At 39.5% G+C, this 25,659-nt stretch overlaps 1 protein-coding gene across 1 annotated transcript in view; it reads left to right on the top strand.

Annotated features, from left to right (window-relative positions):
* The window catches only part of MPPED2 (metallophosphoesterase domain containing 2), a 177,531-nt gene that overhangs the window by 81,120 nt on the left and 70,752 nt on the right, over positions 1 to 25,659 (top strand). The window contains exon 4 of the mRNA XM_024118515.3: positions 6,213 to 6,438. Coding sequence (XP_023974283.1) covers positions 6,213 to 6,438 — 226 coding nt within the window. The remainder of the gene's footprint in view (positions 1 to 6,212; positions 6,439 to 25,659) is intronic.

Below are 25,659 nucleotides of genomic sequence, written 5' to 3'. Positions count from 1 at the left end.
TAAATAAATCATGTTTTAAAAAAAAAAAAAAAAAAAGATTTGGGCTCACCTGACAGAATACTAGCAGGGGAGGCAAAGAGCTTTTCTTGTCCCACTTTTGCCACCAGCTTGACTTGTGACTTTGCTTAGCAAGTGACAGCACCTCTCTGGCACTCACTGTCTTCATTAGTAAAATTGATTTGGATACATCAGTGATTTTTCTTTTTAATATTTTTAAGTCAGGGCTAACTTTCTTCGAATCAGATCTTTCCCCAAATCGTAAAATAAAGGAAAGCAGCGCTGCCATGGTGAACATGGGAGCAGGCCCCTCCCCTCCCCCCTTGTCTCTTTCCTCTTTGCCTCGGGGAGGGTTACAGAGCACAGCTTTCAAATCACTCAGGGTGTGAAACATGGGAGCCGCTTTAAGTGACACATTAAATGTCCAGAGTTTGGGAAGGAAGGGAGGCTGACCTTGACACAATCCGCTGTGTGTCTGCTTTAAAGTTGTCATGGCTTTATCAGACATGTGCATAGCCAAAGATCTTAGTTTTTCTTTTTCTGTTCCTCTCTATGTACTCATCGAAGAGTACCTTCATCTGATTCTATGAAGATATTAGGGGTATTCCAAATGAGTAGTCACTCTTGAGAGAAATAGAATCTGGCTGTTACTTATAACAGGTTACACTATTCATTTGTGAACGAGGGGCCGATCCTGTCCCATTTTTTGGCAATCAGTAAATGTTAGAAGAGGTGGGTAACTGGATGTTAGAAGGAGGAAAGAAGTGATGTGTTGAGGGCACACATTTTCAAGGTTAGAAGCATCTCGACAGAGGCAGCTAGGTTTGCACTGTGTATAGGTCGAAGGCCTCATAGGTCCACCTACCATCACCTCAGATCCAGATATCTTAATGACCCTAGTAATGTTTTTGTTAATTTGAAGGATACATTGGACCATGCCAGTTTCTGCCTTTGGAAAATCCAAGTTTTCTTTTTCATCTCCAGATGCTTTTCTTTGAAGGCAATGACATTGTGCAATGTGACCAGGGAATGATCCAATTTGTGGATAAACTAATATTTTCTTGGTTGGCAACTGGGAAGGGCAATCATTATGATAATTATTATGACACAGCTAATATCTGTTGAGTGATGATAGAGTGTGAGAAACTGTGCAAATCTTTACCTGCAGTGTATTGTTTAATGTGCATCAAACCTTAGGGGTAGTATTTTTATTTTCCCCCCATTTATATTTGAAGAAACTGCAGTTTAAAAACAGTGTATTGGAGAATATTTGGCTAGACTGGATTGGAGATGCTTCCTCATTTCACTACTAAAGTTCTGGAAAGAGAATTCCAGAAGCTTGCAGCTGGTAGGCCAAATTAGATGTATGAGAATTGGCCTCCAACTGTGTTTGTTTGTTTTTAATTGAACTAGCCATTCAGGAGGGCTTAAACTTGGAGGACAACCCAGTACTGGTTTAAGCCTTGTCATATAGCTCAAGATGACAAGCCCATTCCTGGAATTCTTTTTAGGAAGTTCCTGGTAAGTCTTGCAGAGGTTCATTCATTCCTTCAACAGATACTTCTTGTGTGCCTGCCATATGGGAAGGTATTGAACTGGGTACTCTGGGTCAAACAAGGAACCACAAGCCACAATCCATGCCTTCAAGGACCTCACAGTCTAGGAGGAGACAAGTCACATGCAAAGGGTAAAACTAAAAAAATGGAGTAAAATAATAAAGTGCACTGATTATTTACTCCATACCACTATGTACTTTAGAAGCTTTATGTCATTTTATCTTGAACACAACCTATGAGGTGGATGCAGTTATTATCCCCGTGTTGCTAACACACCATAGAGAACATAAGGGCTCTGTCCAAGGTCATACGGCTAACATGTCGTGAAGCCTGCAGAGGCCCCACTCTTACCCTCTTGCTGCCTCTACAGTTTAATTTGTAATAAAATTTTAAAATTTTTAAATTAAATTGCAGAGAATAGAAGTGTGACACATGCAGTAAGAAAATATTAAATAATATTCATAGAAGTAAAGACGAAGAGGGAGAGTGTAATGGGTCAGCTGAGAATGAGGTGGGACGCAAAGGGAGTTGAGGAAGAAGAGAGGAAAGGAAATACCGGAGAGGGAGGGGGAGAAGGCAGAGTCCAGCATCACTAATCCAGGAAGAGATACTTTGTCAGACAGGGATGTCACTGCGGAGACATCCGTGGAGATGAGGGTGGAGAAAAAGCCTTGGCTTTGGTTTTTAGGAGGTTTTTATTGACATTCAGGGAGGCTTTGGGAAGAGTACAGAAACAAAGGCAGATTGTACTGGGTAAATTCTGAGTAGCCATTTATGTCTAAGTTGCTGATTCTAATAGTAGGGTAGCCCATCAGGCAACGCAGTCGTGATAAGTGGGCCAAGGTGTGAGAAGTAACAGGGAATGAGGAGGTCTGCAGCAGACTGAGGTCAGTATTGCCTGATTTTTTATCTTCCAAAAGAAACCAGAAACCCTAAATTTTTGGTGTGATATTTCCTGATTTCTAAATGTTAGTTCAACTTAGAAAATAAAATAAAACACAGTTGAGGGCCCACTATAATACATCTGTGGGCTGAATTTGGCATACCAACTGCAAGCTTCTAGAATCCTCCTTCCAGAAGTTTAGAAGTAAAATGAGGAAGCATCTCAAAGAAGAAGTAAGGTTAGGGATGGTTTAGGATTGCATTTGAGGAGTGTGTGTGTGTGTGTGTGTGTGTGTGTACGTGTATGTATGTGTGAGTGAGTGAAGAACTGCTTGTTTTTATTTTCTTGGGGTGGGTGAACATAAACTCACTAAGGAGGAGAAATAAAGAGACCCGAAATATCATAGAGAGATGTCTGAAAAATTAAAGTGCCAGTGGCAGGAAATGGATTAAGAGGCCAATTATTAGAATGATGAGAAGATGTAAACAGTGATCGGAAAGTGAAGAGAAGGAAATGAAGAGAGTCTGTCTTGAGGTGAGGATGTAGTGTATGCTAAGTGCAGAGTCAAAAGGAGCCTGGAACCTAGAGAAGAACCTGGAAAAGTTTTGTGATAGCGGCTTAGGGAGTAGGCAGTGGCAAGAGTGTAGAATGATTAGAATTGTAGAATAGCAGTGAGGACCCAGCTGACTTCCATTATCCATTAGTTTTAAGTGAGCATCTATTTATGTGATACAGTGAGGTGATACAGATACAGTAGGAGATACAGATTTGAATAAGACTTAATTGCTGCCTCCAAGAGCTTATCATCTTACTTATGATCAGTAGCTCTAAACTGAACTGATTGATGGGCTAGTTTCCCAAATTACATTCATTCACTTTCTAATCATCACTTTGCCATATCTGTGAATTATCTGTATTATTATTTGCTCAATAGTTTTCTTTGAATCCTCTCTTAATTTATATACAAAAATAGAAAAATGAAAATAGAAATGAAAAATGAAGCCATATATCATTATTTGCATTGTTGTGTTTTTCCAAATATGCATTTTTAGAACATACAAAACTACTTGACATTTTGTCAGAAGTTCATCTCTATTCCACCTAAAATAATCTTGTATTATCTTACCAATAGAACATATACCATGTCTTAGGAAAGATAGAACTGGTTAGTTGGTAGAATTCTTTAGATCATTCAAAGCAAGAATTTTTCCACATTAGAATAACTGTACTATGGCCTTGGTTTTTTATTCAGGCAGGTCAGCTTCGATGGCCTGATCTGAATAAAATGGATAAAGGCAGGCACCTCTTTGTCTGACAATTTTAAAATAATGCTATTTGAATAACAAGAAGTTAGAACTTGACTATAGAGCCTTCCAAATTAATCTAGTCTGGAAAAAACCAAAAATGCCATCAAGTAACAGGAGATTTGTCAGCTGCCCTGCTTACAATTTTCATATAAAACACAAAGGTTGGCAGATTATAGATGAAAGGTCAGTTCAGCAAAAAAAAAATAATGTCAGACAATCTCATAACATAGGTAACAGAGGATGGAAGTTGGAAACTACTATTGGATTCTCAGAAAGCGATGAGTTTGTTAGCAATGCGTAAATATCATCACGATTTTCTGTGGCTGTTCATTTTGGTGGCTACTTCTTTATGCTGAGTCGTCAAAATTTTGATTTAAAAGACACTGAAGAGGCTGTCTTCCTGAGAAAGACTTACTTTGCAGCAGTTTTACTTTTTTTTTTTTTTCTTAACTGATCTGAAGGGGAGAAATGTACTTCCTTCACCTTGTTTCCCACTCTCACCCATTCCATCCCTGAACCAAAGCTCTGAAATGGAAAAAACAAGACGCCAAGGCCTTTTGCAAGAGCAGTGGTACATAAAGACAGGGTTTACAGCGAGTCCATCATCATGAATGATTAAAGGAGGACCAGCAGCTAAAGCATGACTTGTACAAATAGAGTTGCTCAAAGGTTCATGCAGGTAGGACCTGCCTTGGAGCAGATTACTGTCCAGGAAAACATTTCAGCCCGTTCCAGCCTTGGGAGCACAGGTGAGTCTGGGGATGCAGTATCAGGCCAGTGTGTTAACAGAGCCATGATGTTGAAATTGTGGGGCATCTCAAAAATTTCCAGCGTGTGCAGTGCTGGGAATTTGCAGGCTCCTTAATACATCTTTCATCTGTATTTTAAGTGCAGGGAATTGTGCAAAATATCATCATTCTATCCAAGTAGCTTGCAACTACATCACAGTCTTATTGCCTTATGCTAGTGCAGATTATAAGCTCTGCATGCATTTAAGAGAGGCTTCCTGTTTTCTATGAGCTCTTCACTGTAGCCTTGCAAATAACTGCGGCCAAAGGCATTTCACACAGCATTGTGGGCTAATAATCAAGGACATCTATTGATGCTCGGCCACAATGTTTTCGGTTTCATCTTTCTGCAGTGTTATTTTCTGACTGCTTTCACCTCTCTCCTAAGTCTCCCCCTTAACCCACATGCTATGTATACAATTTTAATACTGTTTACAATTTGCATTGCTGAAATCCAAGTGGGCCTATGACAAAACTTGCCTTCCCTTCCAAACAATATAATTCTCTCCCCCACTATAAGCTTCATTAATTGAATCATTGATTCTGGCTTGCTGGTAAGGACCAATTCTTACAACAAATGTATCCAATTTCCTGCTAGTGGTAACTTTCATTCTTCCTGGAATAGCAGGCAACATTAATTTTGCATTGGACCTAGGAGTCTCAGGAAGCTGGAATTATAGGCACCGTCGTCCCGCCCTTTTCCTCCTCAAAATAAAATGAAATAAAATAAAACGAGCAGCTGCCCAGTGGTGAGGCTTGAGGGATGGATAATGACAAAGAAGAGAAAAAGGCATTAATTTCAGGATGGGGGCAGCTGCCCAGCACTATCTCCCTTTGGATTTTGGTTCTTATCGCATCACGGTGAGTTATTAATATGTATGGTCCGTACTTTATTCAAACATTATAAATCTATGCAGAAGTCTGGTGTTTGGGTTTTCCTTTATAGCTTTCATTCTTCTTCCCAGAATTATCTCATTTTGATCGGGAAACTTCTGCATAAAAAACACATGGAGAACTCATATTTCCATACCATAAATATTAAAAGGGGGTTAAGCTTTACAGTTTCTTCTCCCATCCCAACGGGAGGAAATTTAGCCTTCTAATCAGGGGGCCATTCTTAATGTTCTTTTTATTCGCAAACCAAAAGGTAAACTTTAACTTGCCATATGAAATTGTACTGTGTAGTTCCTTTCATTTATGTAAATTGTGAAATGCTTGGCTATGCCATGTCTTTTGTATGAAGCTTATACTAAAAAATCTAGCAGTTATCTGAGTTGTTAAGAATAGTTGGTCGGCTTATTTTTTAAGGGTCAAAACCAAGTCCAGACCTTTTTAAGGCTCGTGATCAAAGTACTTTTTGCTGGATAATTATAAAGTATGGATTCGTCACAGTGTGGATTCATCACAGTGACTCTGTAGCAGACCGAAAAGGGAAATGGAACTAGCAAACTTAATGTCTCCTTAGTAGCTTTTTAGCTTCTGAGCAGCTTCCTATCTCCCGTTTATTGTCATTTTTGTTAGCATAAAAAAGTAGTCATAAATTTTGGTTCCCATGGAAATACAAAGGAATGCGTGAGCTATTTCATTTGGGGATACTGTCTGCTAATCACGCAGTCTCTGCTGTTGTACTTTGTGATGGGAAATGAACATGCTAATTGGTGCTTTTTTTTTCTTATTTCAGGAAACCTGCCATATGAATATAAAATAGTGATTGCTGGGAATCATGAACTGACATTTGATAAGGAATTCATGGCAGACCTTGTTAAACAGGACTACTACCGTTTCCCCTCTGTGTCCAAATTGAAACCAGAGGACTTTGACAACGTTCAGTCCCTCCTGACAAACAGTATTTACTTACAAGACTCGGAGGTAACAGTGAAGGGATTCAGGATATATGGTGCACCTTGGTAAGTGTTCATTCCAACAGTCTTCCCCTCTGTTTTTTTAGCTCAGAGCTCAGAAAGCATGGTTTCGGCTTAGGTGCCTTAAACCAAAAGGATAAAAATGAAGAGAAACCTTTTGGCTGTATTTAGAACATAACACATATTTTGGCACTGCTGCAAAACACGATGCTTGTTGTTTTCATTGTGATGCAGATTTCTTTAGGCAAGATCAATGGGAGCATGGCTTTGGTGGATAACGTGTCTGTTTGTGTGACCGGGGCTGCATGTGTGTCTGTGGGACACAGAAGGAGTTGGTGGAAGGTCACTGTGTTGCCCTTCACGCAGATTCAGCCACTCTGAACTTTCCGTCAGCCTACGTGACTCGTTTCCTTCTCGTTTTACATTGGAAGCACTCATAAAATATCTTGCTTACATTAGAGTTTCTCAAATCTTGCTACACATCAGAATCACCTGACCAACTCTGAAGAAATACAGATTTTGAAGCCATATCCCCCTGAGACTCTGATTCTCCTTCCTGAGGTGGAACCCAGTGACCTGTATTTTTAAAGCTCCCCAGACAAGACTGAAGCACAGACAGTTTGGAAGTTACCGGTTGAGAGCTCAGTTCTAGAATTCTCAGTACTGAAATTCTCAGCTCTAGAAAACTTGAAGCAGGCGCGTATTCCTTGGGACCAGACAAGGAAGCATTTTGACCTTGGCTCTATCAGTTGCCAGTTGTCTGGTTTTGAAGAAGTTAATTCATAGAGAAAGAACCTCAGTGAAAACAATACCTACTTTTAGAGGGTTATTATGCGGATTAAATTAGGTGCTGTTTGCAATGGATTGAGAAGATCGCTTGGTGATTTGCTTAGAATAACAATTACCATTTTCCAGGCCTTAGCTCTGCCGGGAGATATTTATGTGAACTTGAGCAAGTCACTTAGCCTCTAGAGCCAGTTTTTTCATCTCTAAAATGGGAGGGTTAGATCAGAAGATCAGTAGCAGAGGAGTCTTGGATTTTTATTTATTTGCTTTCTTACTTTTTGAGAGCCCTATGTGCATATAGAGCAGAAAAACTAATCTTTACTCACTTAACCTGGAAAAGTATCCCAGTCCTGCCTTAGGAGTTGCGGATAAGGCTGGAAAAGGACAGAGTGAATTCAGATTGGCCACCCCACTCAACAGTTTGGATTGTCTTCTGTAAAATAGAAAGTTGAGATATTTCCTGTAATTTGGTTTTCTAGCTTTACTAGTTGGTATCCAGAAGGACTGATGAGTGGATACAGGAAGTATATTTCCATTTAAAATCAACCTGACCGTGATTCTGAACTCTTAATTGAGTACTTACCAAATGTCAGGCACTAAGTCCTTGATACCTATTATCTCATTTTCTTCAAACTACCTTTAAGAGACAGCCACTATTGTGATTCTCATTTGGCAGATGAGAAAACTCGGGCACAGAAAGGTTAAGTAACTGCTCAAGAATCACACAGATTCTAAGTGGTAGCATCCTAATTTGAGTCTGGCTGCAGGATACATGGTATGCCTGAGGTGGTGGTGGTAGTGCTGTGGTAATTGCTGGTTATAATCTGCAGTGTTTATATCCAGCTTTATGAATGCACGTCAATTAGTTCTTTTTATATGTGACAAGGTGGTAAAGGGCAAGAGAACAAACAGCAGAAATTAGTCCTATCAAACAGTAATCTAAAAGCTGATCTTGGGGTAATGTAGGATGTCGATATCAGCATTTCTGGGTGAAGGGCAGGAGAGGGAGAGCTTTTTCAGCTTCACAGCTCACTTCTTAATGACTATGCAGTAGTTGAGGAATGACCTCTAATTGGCAGAGAAGCTCTACATGGAGTTGAGATGATGTTTTCAGTAATTTAAGATGGTTCTTGAAAAATCTTCAGAGCCCAGAACATTTAAGCGCCTTCCTGAACAAACAGGACTTTCAGAGATTCCCTGGATTGATGGTTGTTGGTGTGATGACAGCAAGCTTCCTCCATTATCTGAGCAGGTCCAGATCTGTTTAGGATAGGGTTTAGCTCAACCAGATTATGGCTGTGATGCATGAGGGAGTGATTTTGGATTCCGAGGCAGATCGTGTAGCAGCTCAAGAAATAACAAAACATAGAAGTTCCAATATGCGAAGTGATGGGGCATAATTTGGTTTTGGTGGTGGTACAAACTTCGGACAAAGTTTACGTCTGAACTGGATTGATCTCATTCAAAATTTTTTATTTTAATATTGGAGAAACTGGTAAAGTCAAGAAAACACGCAGCATTAGTCTTCTAAAATGTTACCCTGAAGTTGTTTTTTTACACACAGTTTATTGGGATTTCTAGAAAGTTTGAACTATTTCCTTTCTTTTTACAATGAGGGAGATCTTTAAATGGAATTTGTCTCACCCACAGGAATTTTGATACTTTGTCTTTTGACCAAGAATACAGGGGTTGATGAAAAGGAAATTGCAATTTCATCATATTTTTATGATGAAAATTAGTATTAATATTTTAAAAATAATAATTAAAATAGTTAAAAAATTAATATTCCCAGAACTGCTGTAATCTGAACATTGATTTAGGAGTGCCTATGTTAGCATTTCTATGCAAGGAGAACAGATTTTCCCATTTCTACTACTTATTTATTCAGCCTTGGGACCTTGGGCATTTTTCTGAATGTCTCCATGCCTCCGTTTTCTCATCTCTAAAGTGAGAAATAGCAATATTACTTCTCTCTCATGGTTGTTATAAGTGAGTTAATGCATCCACAGCATGCAGAAGACTTCCTGGCATAGAGTAAGTACTGGATAAGTGTTAGCTATTACTGATGTAGTAGGGTTGATGTTTCCAATGTACTTTATACCTTTGTCCACCTTCACATGGAGACGATTGCACTAGGAGTCAGATGGGCTGGCTTCTAGCCTTAGTTCAGCCTCTGCTGATTGCACAACAAATCCCTTCTCTATTTTGTAAAACAGGGGTAGTGAGGTCTGCCCCGCTTTCTCTCCGATGCCACTCACTTCAATAGTCACCAAAATTAGAATCTTTAAAGAGCATACATATTTGCGGGCATGCTTGATTGTTTTAATATCTTGTACAATTTTTAGCTTCTTTCACTATTAAGAATTTGACTGGAAGCAAATCTGGCGGGGGTGGGGGTGGGGAATTTATACTAGAGTTGCGACTCTTCTCCTATGAGAAGTAAGGATTTTCCATCCGAAGATTCACACATAGGTGGACATCTGCTTATCTGCTTAGTAACCCATTAGATACTCCAACTCCAAAATAATGTGAACGGTTTTCACTTTGATTTCCATGCTTTTCCTATACCTTTTCTGGAGGGAATATTAAGTTCTGATTTACTGATATTGCTAGTGGTTTTCATTTAAAAACAGAAATCAAAATAAGAACCTTGATACTAAGGATTTCCATCCTGTCACAGGTTTCTCAAAAGTAATTGCCATCTCTGTGATAAACCATAATGGAAAAGAATATAAAAGAAGGACATCTATATGTGTATCACTGAGTCACCTTGCTGTACAGCAGAGATTGCCACAACCTTGTAAATCAGCTAGACTTCAAGCAAAAAAAATTTTTTTTTAAGTTAATTGCCGTCTGACCAGGGAGAGAGCTTATTAACTCATGTATTTACACAATGTGGATTGTGACTCAGTTTCACTCTAAACAAGGTATATTAGCTCATATTCATTTCATGTTTATAACGTGTAGCACCGCTGACAGCTTCCTAAAGACCAGAGAGAATTAACGCAGTGTCTCCTAACTTACAATTTAGGAGGAATTTGTATGTGGAAAATAACTTACAACAATCCTGAGCACTCCTGTGTGTTTGCAATTGGAGCACACTGTCCTGCTAATTAGATCTGCAAAGAAGAGGGTTTGGATGTGGTTTGATGGGTCTGGGAAAATCCAATGGCCTACACTGAAGAGGTTGTAAATGGGGTGCCTTATCCTGGAAGAAAGGTGCTCCCTTGGAAGGAAGGCAAGAGTTGACCAGTTCTCAAGGGGCAGCCCGGCCTCAGGAGGGTTCTGTGGCTTCTGTATGTATTCCTTCACCACCTCATTCTTCCAAGAATCGTGAAGAAAGGAGTCAGGCGTGATGTATTGTCATGGGACTAACAGTTTAGTCACAGCTTTTCTTAACTTCTCCTATTACATTTTTCCCTCCCTCTCTGGGGGACAGAAGAGGGTCTTGCGTGGCCTAGCAGTTAGATCTGCCCAGGATTTTGCTCTCATAGCAGCACAGCTCGTGGATTTCTTGTATCCCTTGTGTTGATTTTCTGCCACCAAGGTGTTTCCTGATCTCCTTCTGTGATCACTTTCAGCTTTGGATCCCAAAAATGTCTTTTCCAAAGGCTGATTGTGGTCAGAAAGAGGAGACAAAATTCTAATCTGTCAAATATCAGCCACTGATGTTTGTGCTAATTCACTGCTTGTCTGGTCAGCGTGGAGGGGAGGTGGCATTTTGAAATCGTCTTTGTATTTTTTGGTTACTGGATCTGTAGCCAGCATTTTAGTGCAAGTAGATTTCCATAAACTCACTCGTGGGACTGGGCATTTAAAAATCGACTAGCCCCTTCTTTTTTCTGATTTCAGTTGCTCTTTGGCTACTAAGATGCTTACGTAGAAAAAAAAATCCAGGTGCAAACGGATCAGTAGCCAAGCCACAAAAAGTAAAAAGTCCATCTTGCTCCGACCTGAGCGTGACAGTTGTATTGTTCAGCAATGCACCTTGTTCCCCTCCTGAACAGAAATGCAGAGCTAGTCTCCTGTGACTTTTAATGAATATGAGCGGGGCTTTCCAATGTCCAGGAATTTGATCTCTACGCTGACCAAGGGGTCAGGAACAAAGAGCACACTTTCTCATGTTAGAGTAGACCCAGGTGTAATTTGTCAGATTTAGTAATTGTAGAGGAAGTGCCTTAACTTCTGCAGCAGGAAAATTAGATCGAGCCTAGGCAGCGTAATTCTAAAATGGCTGAAATAGCAAGAGAAAGTCCATTGAGCTGCATTTTCAAAGGAAGTGTGTGCAGGATATTTTTTTTTTCCTTCCTCTCTCCCCCTCATTTTGGATCATCAACATGTTGAGTTTGTCCATTCGTTCAGATGTAATTTTCTCAGCGTTTTTCAAAGTGGGAGTTAAGCGTTGATTCCCCTCTCTGCAGCCTTTATAATTGTGTTTGCATCCAAACAGCTACAAGGTTGCTCACATTTCCTTGTTCTGACCAGCACAATGGTACTGTAAGTTTACTCTGTCAGAAAGCTTCATATATTTTTATTTCCAATTATAAGGTTTGTAATGCATCATGTATTTCGCTGACAGTCTTCAAGTTCTTGCAATAGCGAAAAAATTAAGAGCAGATACTGAGCGAGAGGATGAGAAAACCAATTGGCAGCTCATGATAGAATTCAGATCTGGGGATGGGTGGAATGGGCTCATTTATTTTATTTTCAAGTCATACTTTGTAATTAACTTGGGCCAAAAAAAAAAAGGGGGAAGAAGAAGAAGAAAAGAAAGAAACATCTCCACGTTCAGCAGGAAAGTCCTTTCACGCTAAAGAACAGGACTGTACGAACAAGACTGATTCTGTGCCACGATTTCAGGGATTCCAGCTTTTATTCAGGAGGGCTCAGGAAGGTATTGGCACAGAAATAGGTCTGTGTGTGTGTGTTAAACAAATACGCACTCTCCTTCTACATGATTCTGTTCCAGGGCCCAGGCTAACGTTTCATTTTTCTTGGCGTGAGGCCCATGGACTCTCCCATTCTGAAACCTGTGGCGGGTCTGTCCTGCTCTAGAATTACAGGCTCTGTTTACATTTTCGCCTGCTTCAGAATGCAGCTGACTGCTCTGAAAGCTGCACGGGATCAGCTTCATTTCTGGTTTAACAACCGCGCTGTTTATTTGGAAAAGGAGAAAGCAAACCCTGTCCGCTTGCTTCCTACCTTCCATTGCTAGCCATATCAGTACGTGCCTTGGCAAAAGCTGGTTTATGTGGAGTTTAGGACGTTGGATGCAACTCATACCTTTCCGCCTGCTTGTCGTGTGCCTTTAGCTGATGTGTTGGTGGTGGTCGTATAGACGAATGTGGAGGGGGGTATAGAAGTGTTCCCGGGCATTCAGTTATGCTTAATATCAGCCATTGGAATAATTTAAATTTTTGCCTGCACATTCTGAGAGACCAACTCAATTAGCAAATGAAGATAATAAACTTCTATTTGGATGATATATTTCACTTAGAGAACTTTTACATGTGTTATCGCCTTTGGGCTTCACAACAATTCTAAATAGTTAAAATTTAAAACCAATTCTAAACAATTAAAAGGCAAAGGGCATGTATTCATAATACTTATTAATAATAGCCAGCATTTACAAGTGCTTGTATGTCGTGACAGTGCTGCCCGATGTTGCCTCCTATTGACAGAAGAAACCAAGATCGAGCTTTTGGCAGAAAAGGCGACTTGCCCAAAGTTGGTTTGGGGAGAAATAGGACTAGAATCCAGCCTTGCTTTGCTGAGCTCTTGAGGCTGAGCCGGGATATCCTAGTAACTGCACATGTCACTCTACTCCTTGACCTGAGGCAACTCAGGAAGTGGCCACTTGGAAGCCTTGGCTGTTCCCATCTAGTTGCCAAAAGGACACACAGAAATCCAGGCCAGTCCTCTCAGGAGCTCTCAGGCTTCAGTGATGGGGTGCTTGAAGCGGGGGGACAATGGGATGTTGGGGGGACAGAACAAAAGAATGATCCTGATCTTCTGCATGGTGTGCTCCAGAGCCTAGGGTTTAAAAAATGAGGATCTATACCTGTGCGTCATAAGACATGGATCAGCTCCTCTGGTGTTTCTTTTCCATGGCAACAATTTCCTTTTCCTTTGCACACACGTCAGAGGGGCAAGTATCGGGTGCACGTGGCTATTTCGCTCTGAAGCACCAAGGAGCAGCTGAGAGAGACGGCAGGCCCGGGCACATGCACCGAGAGGGAAGTGCTGACCGTGCTTCCCCATGGAAGTCGGGCTGGTGTGGACCCACACACCATGTCCCAGGCAGACCTGGACTTCCACGATGAGACCCTGCCGGCTCGCTGCTGGGTGTTCTTTCATTTTCGCATGTTACACTGACAGGTTCCTTTTCAACCCAGAGTTGCTGCTGGTGGAGGGAAGGAGATGATACAGTGGCTCTAAGCTCCACAAGGGCGGGGACCCTGTCAGCTTCATTCTCCAGGCATACCCTAGGCCAGCCCAGGGCCTGGCACACAGTGGGTGCTCAGTCCGTTTCTGCTGAATGAATGAATGAGGGTGGTAGTGGTAAAGATGTGTCTGTGGCTGCCTGATTGAAGGTCCACACCTATGAGACACCCAGTTGCAAAAGAAAAAAAATATTTCCAAGACAAGATCAAGCATAGCCATGAATCTGCAAGGACAGCTAGAGGTGGTAGAACAAAGTGGAACCAAACAAAGCACTAACCTATGTCCCTGAGCTCTTCATGAACATGTCTAGATCCTTCCCGAACTTTCGGAAAGATAGCGTGCACGGCATCCCTCCAGGTGAACATGGTGTAATAAAGGTGAGGAGAGGGAACAGTGGGGCAGACCTACCTAGAAGGCAGTGAGAATTTTCACAGAAAGGCTCAAACAGTATTTTTAGACTCTTAATTGTCATTTCTGTACCTCATTTGCCTTATCCCCATGCTCTGAGTAGCTACAGAAATTTCTATTAGATTTGGAGACTACGTCTTCAAGCTACAGTAAAAGCAGCCAGTGTAAAGTGTGAGTTTGGCTGGAAGCTAAACCGAGTGGGCCCTCAGAATGTCCTTCGGACGTTAGAAACCAGTTATTAAACATGTAGTATTCTCTTTTCTCAATGGTTGAGTTCTCAATGGTTGAATTCTTTGAGTTGCATGAAAGCCATACAGCTTCTGTACCATTTATTTTCAAGCTATTTGGCAAACATGTATTTCTTATTTAATCCTTTGAATTGTAAGTGTAATGTGAATTTCTCCAGATATTACCAGGTGGTGAGCCCATTGGCGTCCCTTTGACAGTTGTGACCCATATTTGCCGGGTTCCAGGCACTGCTGCTGCTTTGCCTTCCTGCATACATTTATCCTATAGCTCAGGTGTGCTCACCAGGAAGTCCAGGTCACTACACAGGTAGGTTCCTTCAATCCTCCTGATGATCCGTAGTGAGGGTGAATGGGCTTCGGAGCCCACAGCTTGGAGGTTGCCACTTCTACCTAGTGCTCCGTTTTTGCCGGGCACCTCACCTGCATGGCCTCAGGTCGCCCCTTTGCCCCTTTTGGTGAGTCTGCCTGCTGCCAGAGTTGTTTCACAACAAGAGTCACGGTGATCAAAGCCATGCTGTGTTCTGCGCTCGACAGGGGAGAGGCCCTGTGCCCTTCTAGGCCGCTCTGTAAGAGGGCCATCAAAGGATGTCACTCGGCCTCCCAGAGAGTCACCTGTATGCCTGTGGGAGGCTTGATGGGAGACAGGACAAAACATGCTGTGCCCAGGGACAACCCTCTGACAGTGAAGGCTTTGTTGAAACTGGCTGAGCTCTTCTTGCTGATTCCCTCTTTCCTTAAAACATCAGTTCCTCAGGTTAACAAACTTCTGACTGGACCTCCCCAGCAGGGAGACACCCCCTGAAAGGTCTGATCCCCAGGCTGGACATAGCTTAAACAGCTGCAGCCCTGTTCTACCTACTGTTGGGGGAAGCAGTGTGTGTATAGAGGCCGCAGGCTTTAGCCTTTAGAAGCAGCTGTCCCCAGCGAGCTTGTGTCTCAGTTTTATCATTTAGAACTCACTTACCTTCTTAAGCAAGTTGTTTCATCTCTGAGCCACAGTTTCATCTGTGAAATGGGTATGCAAAGAATAACAGCTATTATTCCTTGAGCATCACCCACATGGTAAATACCATGTGGTATTTACCATGTGGTAAAATACCACAAGGTATTTTACGTAAAATAGTTTTTAAGCCTCACAGCCACCCTGTAAAGAAAGTAATATTTCCCCCATTTGGGAGATGATAAAATTGAAGTTTTATCATGAAAATAGAGAAGTTAAATAACTACACAAGGACACTCATTTCCTAAGTAGCAGAACTGGAAGTCTAACCTCAAAGCCTTAATTTTTTCACTGCTATATGTATTTTTCGTGGGATTAAAATGCGATCGTGTATGTTAAGTTCCTGGCACTCAGTAAATGCTCAATAAATATTATTTTCTTCCCTGGAAAGTAATAGTTTTGTGATGGCTCTTTTTGTTTGTTTGTCTGTCTGTTTTCTTGTCTTTTTTTATGATGGTATATCAGGGTGGAAGGGGAGAAGCAAAAAGGGACAGAAAGGAGGTGAATAAAAAACTTAGTCTAGGAAAATAGTTACCCCTATGTGTGTGTGTGTGTGAGGGAGGTGGGGAGAGAAAAGAATTTTTAAAAGCAAACATTGTATGGTTTCATTGCACGGCATGTTGCTAATGATCTGGATAAGTGGAAACCATTTAGGAAGGGAACCCCATATATCGGCAGCATGTGGTCAAAGGACGTGGAAGAGTGAATAGATGTCTGTTAAATGAAGACATATGGGGCATTTTAAGGTCACTTACTTGGAGCATCATTTTAAATGTATGAGTAACGCTTGGTACTGCGTTTTCACCCAGGAAAAAAATAAAGGTAATCTTGGATGGCAACTATAAATTGAAAGTGGAATGTTCCGTGAGGGCTGCTCGAACAGGAAGTTAGTGGCAAATCGGAAAGCTTTTGGATTAGCAGAATGTGTCTGCATTCTGTAAAGAGCAGAAGAAATGAGTTTGAAAATCTGCTTTAATTCAGGAGAGGATATAGGAAGATTGTTTTGCACAAATATTAGAAAAGATCAGCTAGGTTAAAGTGTAAATACAATTACTGTGACTAATAATGTCTAAGTATGAAATTTGCTGCAAAAAATGAAAAATAAAGGAAGAGAAGCACCTGGTATATAAAACCTAATGTCTGGCATGGTGGGTTTAGGATGGATCACATTTTTTTTAAAAAGCAGTGCTAACAGGGAGATCAGCTCGGTGCTTTGTGACCACCTAGAGGGGTGGGATAGGGAGGGTGGGAGGGAGACCCAAGAGGGAGGAGATATGGGGATATATGTATATGTATAGCTGATTCACTTTGTTATAAAGCAGAAACTAACACACCATTATAAAGCAATTATACTCCAATAAAGGTGTTTAAAAAAAATAAAAAATTAAATTAAATTAAATTTAAAAAAAAAAACAGTGCTAAAATTTCATAGAACCTACAGTAAATCAACATTGAAGACTAAGTAAAACCAATGCTACGTGTGTAAAGGAAAAAAAAGAGGTCAGAGCTGACACACTGATTTTCCATCTTCCCCTAAAATTTGTTATGAACTTCTTTTACATATGATGTACAAAATGATGGCACATAAAACTAAGTACCTCTGATGCCTGCCTGGCTTTATAACTGGAGATGACTGTTTCTCTCACTACATTTCAAGCTACTTTATGCATTGAAATGATGGGACATATCAATTTTAATTCTAAATCCAGTAAGGTATGCTGACTTTCCGTGCCACACAAGACTCCATAAGCAATGGGAAGTAGCTTAAAGCATCATAATTCCAGAAATAGGATTATCAAAAACAGAAACTAGGGGAAAAAAGAGTTTTTAAAGTCCAACCCCTCAAATCACTAGACCATAATTGGGGCCTCTATTTTCATTTTGAATCAAGAATTAATAGAAAAAACCTTCTTGCTTTTATCTTTTCAGAACGAAATAAAAGCTGCTAGACTAAAACCTAATCAGAAATGGTTGATGGAAAAACTAGTTGGAAATAGGCTGTTGGGCTATTATTAGCCACCTCCCCACTTTTTTTTTTTTCTTTCCTTGGGTGTTATGACTTAAGGGGAGAAATTGTGGAAAGGACATTTGCTTAAGAAATTCAACTCAAATTCGTGAGTTTTGCTTTTATATTTAAATATATTAATATGTAGGAAGCACTTGAGAATGCGGATTTTAGGCTGTGTTTATGATGCCTCTGTTACTAAACATTTTTTAATGCTTCCCTATTTTTAAGAAACATCAAAGACTAGTTATTTTTCTTACCCAAATTCAGCTTCTCCCTTAAAACGATGTAGTAATTCTGTACAGGGAAGTACTTACCTGTAGGTCCCACAGAATGAATATGAAAAACGGGAGACCTAAGTATGTACATATAATGCTGGCCCTGACCTTTGTGCTTTTAAATAGCTCTTACCAGAGGCGAATTCTGTGTGGTTTGCTGGCTTACAGAGCAGCTTCAGAGGCAGACCCAGGAGAGGTGAGGGAATTTTCAGGGTATTGAAGTGCCTGCCTATATTCAAACACACCATATGTGCCATTCAGTACTACTCTTAAAGGGAAAATCTGATATTAAGGAGGGTATTGGTTTTTGAGGTTATTGGTTATTAAGGAAATTACCTCTGTAGAGTTTGAACTCTGTTCTGAAAAGCCTGAGAGAAACAGGATCACTTCTTTGGAAATGTTGAAGTTTGGCTGGCCTGTAAACCACAGGCTTAACCATACGCTAAAGTCAGTTCTGAGGTTTTGATACTTATGATTTTCATTATAAATGTGTTTTTACTTTGTTGATTGTTGCAATAAACAGAATCATTGGATTACTGATAGAGCAGAATACAAATATGCCAGAGAAAATCCATTTTCTTTGTCCATTGACTCAAATAACTCTTCTTGTGAATGAAACCAAAAAAACTTGTCTTTCTGGGTTTTCTACAAGAACAGAACAACAACAACAAAAAAAGGTGAAAGGAAAATAGCTATTGCAGACTACCAAGGGTAGAAATCATGCAAAAAGTAGACATCTCAATTCCTAAAGATTATGTTTTCCAAGCTGTGTAAATTCTCTTCAGTTAATCGGACACTCACATGAATAAAAGCTTTACAATTCCAGTGAAAATTCATCCATTCACCTGGATGGTCATTCAAGAATTGGTCATTCAAGAATTAGCATCAGACATCAGAGAGCAATGGTATGTTTTTCTTCTTACATTTAGCAGTAAGCTTTTCACAAGCTATATTCCCACCAAAAATATACAGAGGTATCAATAGCATCACAAAAAAAATGTGTATACATATATAGAAAAAATGAAAACTGAAATGTAACACACCACAAGTATAACAACGGTTTTCTCTTATGAATTGTTCTTTCTTTCATTCTACTTGTCTGGGACTTTTATGTGTTCTTGTAGTGGGTAAGTTTTATTTTTACAGTCAGAAGAAAAGGCCACATTCTCTAGCTGTAAGATGTATGCTAGGGGTAATTTGGACATTGACTCTCATTTTTTTCTAGCTTTGTGCCGTCGTTGTGTATCTAGTTCTTGCAGAGTTGTGGGCCTGCACATATGCACACACTTCAGGGATTACCTGTGTCACAGGCCATTGCCAAAGATGGGGTGGGGGGGGATGTCTGTCCTCATCAACAAGTTCTGTGTGTGCCCTACTGAAATGGAAAGATTCCCAGAAAGCACCAGAGCTGTGCTTCATTCTGTTGAAAATTTGTGTTTCCTGTTTTAAATCAGTATCTCCCAAAGAAGGTGGAACCCAGATGGCTCATTTGGTGCTGGGGTGACTGATGGAACCCGGCCCTCTTTGGTGCTGCATTTTTGATTCACCCCCCTGTGTGACTTGGGTCTGTGGGTCTGGCTTTACAGGATGTGACTTCAGTCAAGGAAAGCCTGGTGCCTACCTTTGCTTATTTGTATTCCAGTGCCGTACCCTCCCCTCCTCTCGTGTGTCTTTGTTCTATTAATCTGCAAAACAGGGCTCGACTTGTGATTAGTCCTTGGAGCTTGTTTCTATTAATCAGCCTGCAAAACAGGTCGACTTGGATGCTTTTGTTCCAGAGCTTAATGTGTTCTCCTTGTCAGGCTGTGGTTCAGGCTGCTCGGTTTGCCTTAAATGGGACCAGGCAGTGAAATTTGGTTTTTGTATGCTGATTGCATTGTCAAGAGAGAAGATACCATTTGAAAAGACAACGAGAAAATGCTAATGTAGAATTGTAGAGATGTGTTTTAGGAAGAAGAAAAGTTTACAGAAAATATAACTTGTGTAGCCTGGTTGTGTTGTAGGATACACTGCAGAGTGCAGTTGACTGGAACAGAAAATAAAGCATCATTTATATTATATAGTCGAGAAGTATGGTGTGCAGCAAAGGTTGCCTATTAATAATAATTTTATGTGTATTTATATGTAATTTTCTTTTGATAACTTAAAGTGGGAACAGCATCCTTTTAGCCACAATATTGAGGGATTATAAGAAGCCCCAATATGATTTTGTGAGTTTCCTTGCTCTTTTCTTCCCACCCTCCCTTGTGCTGAAGGACCTTGGCACAGATTAAAATTATTCTCCCTGTTAGGTAGGGGGAAACTCTGTATCTCCATTTTGTTATCTTCATTATCAAGGGACAGGCATTGACCTAACTGTGTGAGATAGAGTGTGGGTGAGCTGAGTGATGATTATAAATTGCTTTGTAAAATGCTTGTTATCACCATTTAAAAAATTCTGCTAACTCTAATGTGCGAAGGATAAGATTGCTGGAAAATAATTGTAATGTGTAACTTTTCCCAGTGATGGCGATGCTATTGGAGAAAAACAGTTTTCTACTGGAAGTCATCTTTTACATCTCTAAAAATCTCTAGTGAATTTCAGCCTTCATTACTTGTGAAATAATGCCCCCTCTAAAAATAATAATAATAAAGAAATCTGTTGAAGTATATGCAAGGAGCAAACTGTCAGAGTCCCAAATTAAATTTGTCATCAGTGATAAATTCAGTGCTGTAAGATACTTTAATAAGTGCTTCAGCTTGATTTATTGGTTTTGTGAGTTACCAAGAGTATATTATGTCTTGTACAGAACTTAGCAGAAGCAATTTCTGACTAGACCTTCCTTGATTAAAAAAAATGAAGTCTCATTTTAGTCGCGGTGGTAATTATTTTAGTGCCAAATTGGAAGGTAAGCACGCTGCAGTTCTGTCATTAATATAAAAAAAGAAAGAAAAGAAAAAGAAAAAAATGTCAAAATGCAAAAGGGAAAACATTTGAAAGGTTCTGGTTCTTTATTTTTGCACATACTTTATTTCCTTCGTGTATACTGGGTGTCTAGGCTGTTTTACTGGTCGGGACTTAAGTTGCAGCCATCACACAATATAATCACTAATGAGTGTCAGAATTCAGCTGCTAATTTGAAAGGCTTTGTGGCTCTTTCACCCCAGACACTAGCAGCTTCATTAGGCTCTGCTTTGTCCAACCTGACCTTTGCTGGCCTCTAGATCACAGCTAAATACCAACATTACACCAACACTCTCCCATTGAAACAGTCCAGACCTGATTCCTTTGGTGCATATCTTATCAGAATCTGCTCCTGACATAAACTTGGGTGCCTCATGCCACATAATTAGGATTACATTCCCCCAAAGAGGCCCTATTTCCTCACACCCATGGGAGTGTTCAGTTTGATTGGAGATTTGAATTTTAGAGCAATTAGCAAATTTCTGTCCTTTTTCTTTTTTAATGTTCTTTTAAAAGGCGTAACTTTTTAAATGTGTTTTTATGTGAAAAGCAACAAAAAAAATTTTTTTCCCTTGCGGGAGGAAAACTCATACAATTTATTATTAACGGCATCAAATAAGAAAAAAGAAAAGGAAATCTAACGGTGTTTTATTTTTTCTTTAGAGGTTTGTCTTTGGGAGTGCACTCTCCTTAAAAATCAAACCAGTTAGCAAGCAGGTGGAGGAGAGCTTTCTATTTGTTGTGCTCTTTTAAACATCCTGAGAAATAAAACATTGTCATGATTTGTTAAGCTTTAGGTTGTCGGGAAGGAAAGCCTTTATTTCTCAGTGACATAGTTTGTAGATTCTCCGCCTGCTGTTCCCAATTCCCAGAGAAATTATTCTGCATTAATTTAAAATTTTACCCTATGTTTGCTATAAAGCAGTAGTCAGGTGGTGGTGTCTTTTGGCATGGTCTGTGACTATCAACTTGGAAAATAAATCCTTATAAACTTCTTTCTCATCAGATCCAGTCTTCCAAGCCAGGTCTCCAGTGATCTTATTTTGAAGTGGTTTGAGTTCTCCTTCCTTTTTTACGGAGAGTCATAAAATTAGAGATGGGCAGGAGCTCTCTGATTGCATCACTTTTTCCACCCCTTTGGCCAGTGGCTCCCCTCCCTCCAGCATATTCCCTGGTGTTCCATTCAGCCTCGGTTAGGATACTAAGACCAGAGAGGCTTCTTGTTCAGTCCCCTCTGGGAAAATGTCCCACGGTCCTTGACGTGGGTATGCTTTCAGGCATGCAAGCTGAAGTTTTCTCCGTTTTAAGAATCTTCTGCATTCTTACCTTCAGTCTCTCTTCTTATTCCTTGACCCTCAGGAACTTTTCCTGTCTCAGTCAAACAGCCTGTATGTATTGTGAACAAAGAAACAATCCACACATGCATGGTTTTGTCTTTTTATCCTCCTCATTCAAAATGACAGCATTATTTAGGGGATTTTTCTCATTATTAACCATGTGTCTAAGATGTGCCTAAATTCGAATAGTCCATAAATTTTACCTATAAATGAATCTCGTAAATCCTAAGCCATTTCATAGACCTTGTGACCAGAGCTTCTCAGAATCTTGTTGATATTGAGACTTTTCAGGAATCTAGGATCAGGGTGAGGACTCTGTAAAATTTGTTTTTAGATGAACAAAATTAAATTTATCAAAGTCCTTGGTTCATGACACACTGTTATCATGGGCCTGTGCATATCCCTTATTATTATCGTGTTATTTATCCATTTATGAATAATGTAGTGAACATCCGTTGACCCACACTACACAGCCAGAGAACTAGACTACTGACAATAATTTGTGTTTGTCTTTGTGCTTTCCCCTCTCTTACTGTTATGCCTTCCTTCTCCAGGTATACATTAATTTGAATTTTGTCTTTTCAAATAGATACAGGAAAAGCGTTTGACTAATTTCAACATTCATTCATAAAAACTCTCAGCAACTAGGAGTAGAAGGGAACTTCATCATCTGATACAGGGTCACAACCTACTGTTAAGCATCAGAGTTCATGGTAAATATTGAATGCTTTCAAACTAAGATCAGGAAAATGTAAGGGTTCTTGGACTCACACTTCTAGTCACCAATTTTTGGAGGCCCTAAACAGTATAATAAAGCACAAAAAAGAAAAGGAATGAAGATTGTAAAGGAAAAAGTAAAATTGTCTCTTTTTTGCATGTGACATGGTTGTTAATTTAGAAAATTCTAAGGAATCTCCAAAACAACAGAATTCTAAGGAATTTCTAAGAATCAAGAAGTAATAAGTAAATTTAGCAAGGTTACAGGATAAAGGGCTAGTATATAAAAAGCAACTGCTTATTTATATACTAGCAACATAAAATTGAAAATGAATTTTTTTAAATATTAATTACAATAGTACCAAAACCATAAAATGGCAAGGACAAATATAACAGAAGATCTGGAGTATCTTTTCACTGAAAATTAAACAATATTGCTGAAAGGATTAAAGAAGACTTAAACAAGTGAAGATATACTGTGTTTGTAGACTGTTCAGTCCTCCCCCAATTAATCTATAGGTGCAACTTAGTCTACCAGCTGAGTCAAAATCTCAGCAGACTTTTGATTTTTGGAAATAAACAAGTTGATTCTAATATTTTTTTGAAAATGAAAAAAGAAGATCTAGAATAGCCAAAAGTAATTAAAAAATAAAAGTTGGTGGATTTATATTATCTGATATCCAGACTTACTATAAATCTTTTAATAATCAAAACACTGTGATAATGGTGAAAGATAGACATATAGATCAATGGAAGAGGAAAAGGAGTCCGGAAACAGACTCACACATATATGGTCAAATGAGTTTTGACACAGTGCCAAGGCAATTTAAAGGGGAAACAGTAGTCTTCAATCAACTTGGACAAATAAATGTCATATGGAAAACCTGGACTCATACCTCACACCATATACAAAAATAAATGCAAAATAGATATTATACTGAAATAGAAAAAGTAATTCTATAAAACTTCTAGAATAAAACTTAAAAGAAAATATTGGAATAGGCAAAGATTTCTTGGGCACATAAAAAGCATGAATCTAAAAGAAAAAGAATGACAAATTGAACTTTATCAAAATTAAAAACTTTTCCTGTTCCGAAAACACCATTACAAAAATAAAAAGGCAGTCCACAATCTGGGAGAACATACTCTCAACATATAAAGCTCACAATTATGTAAATCTCTATCCAGAATATCTGAAGCACTCCTACAACTCAATAATAAGAAGACAAATAACCCAATAAATGGTCAAATGTTTGAATTGTCTCTTCATAAAGAGATATATACAAATGGCCATTAAGCATACAGGAAGATATTCACCATGATTAATCATGTGGACATGCAAACTAAAACCACAGTGAGATACCACAATGCACTGTGTAGAGTGACCAAAATTTCTAACAATACCAAGAGTTACAAGTATGGAGCAACAAATAGAACTCTTACACACAGCAGGTGTGAATATAAAATGGTACATCTTTGGAAAACTTTTGGCCATTACTTAAAAAGTTAACCCACACCTACCATAAAACCTGGCCATTCTGCTCCTAGATATTTACCAAAACAAGTGAAAATATATGTCTAAGTAAAGATTTGTACACAAGCATTCATAGAAACTTTATCCACAATAACAAAACCCAGGAAATAGCCCATATGTCCATCAACAGGTGAATGGATAAACAAGCATGATATAGCCATACATTGGAATACTACTCAGCAGTGAAAAGGGAGTGAACTACTGAATCATGCAATAATATGGATGAAGCTCAAAATGTTATACTGAACGAATGAAGCCAGACACAAAATAGTATGTAAAGTATGATTCCGTTTGTGTGAAATTCTAGAAAACACAAACTAATCTAATTTGACAAAAAGATCATCAGTGGTTGCTTACACTGGGTGTAGAGGGAAGGGCATACTCCAAAGGGTACAAGGAATATTGGGGGCGGGTGATGGAGATGTTTGGTGTCTTGATTGTGGTCATGTTTCATCGCCACAGATGTGTATACATATCAAAAATTCCATCAAATTGTATACTTTAAATGGATACAGCTCATTGTATGTAAATTTTATCCAAATAAAGTTGATTTTAAAAAGGATATTAGGCTGCATGTAGTCTTCTGGGGCTTTCTTATTTCATTCAACACTTATTGGTATGTTTAATCAAATATTTGAGGAAAGGAGGAAGGAAGGAAGGAGCTAATGAGATATATTTATGCCAGTTATTTCTTTCATAGGAGAAAACATAGGAGAAAGATGGGAAGAAGTTCATCTTCTTAAACAAAACAACCCAAATTCTAGATTCCATTATCTGTCCATCTTAGATATAAGAGAATGGCCTTTCTAGAGCCAAGTTTACCATAACTTATAGCCCAATGCTATTGCTGCTTTTAATAATCAGGAAAAGTTCAATTTGTATCAGCAACATTCTTTGTCAAGTTACACAGCTTTGTGCGTGTGTGTGTGCGTGTGTTGGAGCAGCAAAGCAGGATGAGGGTATTCGTTAAAACTCTTGGTTACAAGTAACAAATCTATTCAAAATAACTCAAGCAAAAATGGGAAATTATTGACTCATGTAACTTAGAAGTCTATGGAGATAATAGCTTCACGCATGGCTTGACCCAGATACCCAGGCATTATTATAGGAATCCAGCTCTATTTCTTGGCTAGGTCTTTAGGTGTTGACTTCATCTGTAGACAGACTCTCCCTTGTGATGGCTGCTGACACGTTCAGCTTTATATTCAATCAAGAGAGTCTAACCATCTCAGCTTGATTTACATGTCCTTCCTAAAACCAGTCAGTGTGGGAAGAAAGATGGAACGCCCTGAATGGCTAGGCCTAGTCATGCACTCCTTCCTCAGGCAGGCAGGGGGTGAGGTGGGCCCCACCTGTACCACTTGAATTAACAATGGAATAGAGGTGAGTTTTCCAAGGAAAATTGATGTGCTGTTACCAGAAGAAGGCGGACTGAATGTTCCACAGACAAAAATAATAGTCTGATCATCCAAACGCACACACAAAAGATACCTGATGGGGCTTCCCTGGTGGCGCAGTGGTTGGGAGTCCGCCTGCCAATGCAGGGGACGCGTGTTCGTGCCCCG

Source organism: Physeter macrocephalus, chromosome 16 (genome assembly GCF_002837175.3).
Source record: "Physeter macrocephalus isolate SW-GA chromosome 16, ASM283717v5, whole genome shotgun sequence".
NCBI classification, from domain to species: Eukaryota; Metazoa; Chordata; class Mammalia; order Artiodactyla; family Physeteridae; genus Physeter; species Physeter macrocephalus.
Note: the sequence above shows the minus strand (reverse complement) of the source record. Positions and strands in the feature narration are given on the sequence as shown.